The following is a 5,000-nucleotide window of genomic DNA, read 5'->3' as shown; positions in this document are numbered from 1 at the left end:
CCTCACCCCTCTCTCTCTTTCTCCCTCCCTCCCCCCTCCCTCTCTCTCCCTCTCACCCCTCTTCCTCCCTCCCTCTCCCTCCCTCACCCCTCTCTCTCTTTCTCCCTCCCTCCCCCCTCCCTCTCCCTCCCTCACCCCTCTCTCTCTTTCTCCCCCCCTCCCTCTCTCTCCCTCTCACCCCTCTTTCTCCCTCCCTCTCTAACAGTGAAAGCCCTCCCGGGCCTTTGTGGCTGAGCTGAGAGCAGCAGAGGAAGAGAGAGGGAGTGAGATGTGGAGGAGGGTAGATGTCAGGAGATGGACAGATCAGAGAGGGAGAGAGAGGGAGAGAGAGGGAGAGAGAGGGAGAGAGAGGGAGAGAGAGGAAGACGAGTGTGGCTTGTTTTTGTTTGTAGATGATGTCATCTACAAACGACTCTCATAAACAAAGATTAGGCTCCGTTATATAAACGAACACCATCAGAAGCTGTGGGCTGATATTTAAACTGAGAAAATATGAGGGAGGAGGAATTAAATTACTATTATATATAACCACTGACTGTATATAAAGACGATCACTGACTGTATATAAAGATGATCACTGACTGTATATAAAGACACTGACTGTATATAAAGATGATCACTGACTGTATATAAAGATGATCACTGACTGTATATAAAGATGATCACTGACTGTATATAAAGACACTGACTGTATATAAAGATGATCACTGACTGTATATAAAGATGATCACTGACTGTATATAAAGACACTGACTGTATATAATCTATATATTTCTCTCTCTCTGTCCCAGCTCCCATTGCAGCTGGCACTGGTCCTAACTTCTCATTGGCCGACCTGGACAGCTCCTCCTACTACAGCATGAGTCCAGGAGCCATGAGGAGACCCCTGCCCAGCACCTCCTCTTCCAGGTACACACACATACACACACACATACACACACACACACACACACACACACACACACAAACACACACACATTAGCATGACACAAACATGTTTAAAATACATAGTTATATACACACATGTGTCACAGAGCTGTGTGTCCCCAGTGGTACTCTTTCATGTTTAGCCTTCACAAAGCTTAACTACACACACACACACTCTCACACACACACTCACACACACACATACTCTCACACACACACACACTCACACTCACACACACATACTCTCACACACACACTCACACACACACTCACACACACACATGCTTGCAGGGTTTGCCCTGACCTCCTCTGTTAAATCGATGCGGTCACAAGAGTCGTCTGTCTGTCTGCTGAGATACCTGCCCTGCAGCACACACACACACACGCACACACACACACACACACACACACACACACACACACACACAAACACAAACACACACACACACACTCTGAATCACTGACTCAGACAAGCTGTGTGTGTGTGTCCTCTGACTTTTTACACTCCCTCTCTCTCTCTCTCGCTGCTCTCTGACTCTGAACATCTCTCCAGAGACATCCTACACACACACACACACACACACACACACACACACACACACACACACACACACACACACACACACAGCATGACGTCTAAACTCTGCTGTGGAAAGTTCAGTGTTGTTGTTTTCAGCTCATCCACACCGGCGTCGGCCCTCATCACCAAAACATCTAGAATCTCCTCGTTGACGTCTTTGTCTTCTACATGGACGGTTTCACGTCCATCACGTGTTAGAAACCTCATGAGGCTCCTGGACTCATGCTGCAGTAAGAGGAGCTGTGTTCTCACATACAGAACATGTCAGGAACATGTCAGGAACATGTCAGGAACATGTCAGTCCTTGTCTGAAAGCAGCTTTTGATAGACTTTGTTTTATCTCTAGTCAAAAACACACGGACATGGAGCTCAACAAAATAAATCACCAGGTGTAGCAGCAGGGGGCGCAGTTACAGTTACATGCTCTTCATCACGCTCTTCATCACATGATCGTGTTTGTGTTATTATCAGACTGTGAATCCTGTGTGTGTGTGTGTGTGTGTGTGTGTGTCTCTGTCCAGCTCCGCGAAGAGGATAAAGTGTATGGAGGAGGACGTGGACAGTCCAGGAGAGGAGTCGTACTACCCGGGTCAGGGTCGATCCCCGGGCAGTGGCAGTCAGGCCAGCAGCTGGCACGACGTGGAGCCAGGTACCAACCCCCCCACTCTCTCTAATAACCTGCCCCCCCCTTCAGTCCAGACCATCAACCCCACACCTAATATACCCCCTCCCCCCCTCCCTCCACCATACACACACACTTCATACACATCCCCACTTTAACCTGCCTAACCTTCCAAAGCAGCTTTGGAACACAGCGACGCTTCAGTGTGACTCTGTGTGTGTGTGAGTGACTCACTCCCTCTCTCTGATTGGCTTTTTCTGTTGAAATCATGTTGATGCTGTGATTTAAACTCTGTTTCTCATCATTAAATCTGAATTGGTGTGAATTTATTTTCCTCACCTGCTCTTCAACCAATCAATCCAAATCACATTTGTAGCATGTGAATCATTATTGGTCCAAACTAACAGAGACTGAACTTAGTGAAGTTTTCACTCTGAGCCACAGCTACGACCTCGTGCTCGTCAACCGCTCAGACTTTGTAGGCGGGACACTGGCGGGTGTCTCTTTTGATTGGTTGGACCACAGCCCCATTCTTACAGGACAACATTTGTTCTAAAGATTCCTCGCGGTGCGGTGGTCACTGTGACACGAGCGTCTGTCCCTCACACAATTCCAACTGAACTTTTCCACCATGTTGATCTGAGGTTCTAGTAAATTCACGTCATGTCCTCAGCAGTGAAACATCCGTCGTCCAGACGGTTGACGAGTGAAGCTGAACTGTGATCAGCTCAAAACACTGAGAAGTTTATCTCCAGTGTTCAGCAGGAAACATTCAAACATGGATTCTCAACAGTTTGGTGGATTTGTTACAGCAGCAGCTCTTCTGGTTGTAGGAAGCAGAGGATCATGGGTAATATGAGACAGATACCAACAGAGTTCATCATGTGAGCCTGCAGGGGGCGCTGTCACAGTTACACAGTGTTGATTTCAAACAGAAGCAAACTGAAGGTTTGATGATTTACTGCTGAGGACATCGTGGGTTCTAACTCCACCCCCACATGAAATCAAACCAATCAGATCGCACACAGCACCTGTGGGGGGGTTAGCAGGTTAATGTGACCCTAGATATCTGTGGGTGGGATCAGACTATTTCCTGGTCCTCACTCGCTCACTCAGTGATGGTTGAGGTTCTGCCTCCACCTCTCTCTCTCTCTCTCTCTCTCTCTCTCCGCCAGTATATTCATGCTTCTTTTCTTTTTCTTTCCTCTTTTCGTTTCTGTTCTTTCTCTCTTCTTGCGTTGGAAAGCTGGATATAAGCTGCGTGGCTCTCTAGCTAGCTCGTTCATCTCCCGACAAGGTAAAGATGTCAACACGCCTTTTTCTTTTCTGTCTACGTGTCTGTGAAACCGTTACCTCCTCCTCTTCTTCCTCCTCTTCTTCCTCTTCCTCCTGCTCCTCTTCTTCCTCCTCCTCCTGCTCCTCTTCTTCCTCCTCTTCTTCCTCCTCCTCCTGCTCTTCTTCTTCCTCCTCCTCCTGCTCCTCTTCTTCCTTCTCTTCTTCCTCCTCCTCCTGCTCTTCTTCTTCCTCCTCCTCCTGCTCCTCTTCTTCCTTCTCCTCCTGCTCTTCTTCTTCCTCCTCCTCCTGCTCCTCTTCTTCCTTCTCTTCTTCCCCCTCTTCCTCCTCCTGCTCGTTTTCTTCCTCCTCCTCTTCTTCTTCATCTTCCTCCTCCTCCTCCTCCTCCTCCTCTCCTGGATGGGTTTTGGTTTGTCTTGGTCTTTGGTGTTGTGACGTGTCTGGTTTAGTCTGGTAGATATTTTTTTGCTGCTACTTCTCGAATCTTCCTCTGTTCCTCCCTCTTCCTCTTCCCTCCTCTTTTCCTTTCTGTCTTCTTTCGTTTGACTCTACTCTTCCTCCTCTTTTCCTCCCCTCCTTTCCTTCCTGCACTCCTCCCTTTTTTCCTTTTATTTCCTTTCCTCCTATTCTCTCCTTCTTTATTGTCTGAGTTTTTGGTTGTGAAGAATCTGTGGTGCAGCTCCCATCACCCCACCCCCCCACCCCCACCCTCACCTCCACGACCACCATGTCCCCCGCAGCATGCTGATGACATCATCATGACTGTTTAATAATTTGTTGATGCCTGCGAGGGAAAAACTGCAGTGTGTGTGTGTGTGTGTGTGTGTGAGTGAGTGAGAGTGAGTGTGTGTCTGTGTGTGTGTGAGTGAGTGAGAGTCATCACAGCTCAGAAAAAAGTTGAGAAGAGGAAGGAAGGATATATTTTAGATGGATGGATGGATGGATAGATAGAAAGTGCTGAGCAGACTGTCTCGATTCCACCTGACAAAACCTCTTCAATTGTTCATCACTCACACACACACACACACACACACACACACACTCACACACACTCACACACGGAGGTGACAGCAGTTACAACACTCCGATGAAACAGTGTCTTATTTCATATCAATATATTTTTAATAAATAAGAAATATTCTCCAGTTTTTCCAGAAAAGTTTCAGAATCAAATGTTTCTTCAAATTTGCTGAAATGTTGAAAGTACTCAAATGAATGAGTTTGTTCAAAGTGATAAATCAGCAGATGAAGTCAACTTTGTTAATCAAACACTGTTTTTACCAACTTTATAAACTTTAACAGTATCACTGAGACCAGGGGAAATATTTTGTACAATAACGAAGGTTGAAGAAGTGACGTGAATCGTTGAAGGTGAAATTAACGTAGAAGCAAACGTTGTTGAGAGAAGGCGCTCCACAGAGTCCAAACGGACCAATCAGATCAAAGGAGTCTTTTATTTTGAATAAGTTCTTCATTTCTTTGGAGAGTTTGATCCATTTAAATCAAGTAAATACACAACATCTGATTTAACAACACAACTTTGTGTTGGCATATTTTATTCAGCAACAATTTTCTTAC

At 46.4% G+C, this 5,000-nt stretch overlaps 1 protein-coding gene across 12 annotated transcripts in view; it reads left to right on the top strand.

Annotated features, from left to right (window-relative positions):
- Positions 1–5,000, top strand: part of nfia (nuclear factor I/A) — a 128,679-nt gene that overhangs the window by 108,484 nt on the left and 15,195 nt on the right. For 10 of the 12 annotated variants that reach the window (XM_069520066.1, XM_069520059.1, XM_069520027.1 and 7 more), the window contains 3 exons: positions 792–909; positions 2,029–2,156; positions 3,376–3,426. In XM_069520066.1, the coding sequence (XP_069376167.1) occupies positions 792–909; positions 2,029–2,156; positions 3,376–3,426 (297 nt within the window). The remainder of the gene's footprint in view (positions 1–791; positions 910–2,028; positions 2,157–3,375; positions 3,427–5,000) is intronic. The other 2 variants (XM_069520079.1, XM_069520064.1) reach the window with 1 other exon arrangement.

Source organism: Paralichthys olivaceus, chromosome 3 (genome assembly GCF_024713975.1).
Source record: "Paralichthys olivaceus isolate ysfri-2021 chromosome 3, ASM2471397v2, whole genome shotgun sequence".
Classification (NCBI taxonomy): Eukaryota; Metazoa; Chordata; class Actinopteri; order Pleuronectiformes; family Paralichthyidae; genus Paralichthys; species Paralichthys olivaceus.
The sequence above is the reverse complement of the archived record's forward strand: the minus strand, read 5'-3'. Positions and strand labels throughout refer to the sequence as shown.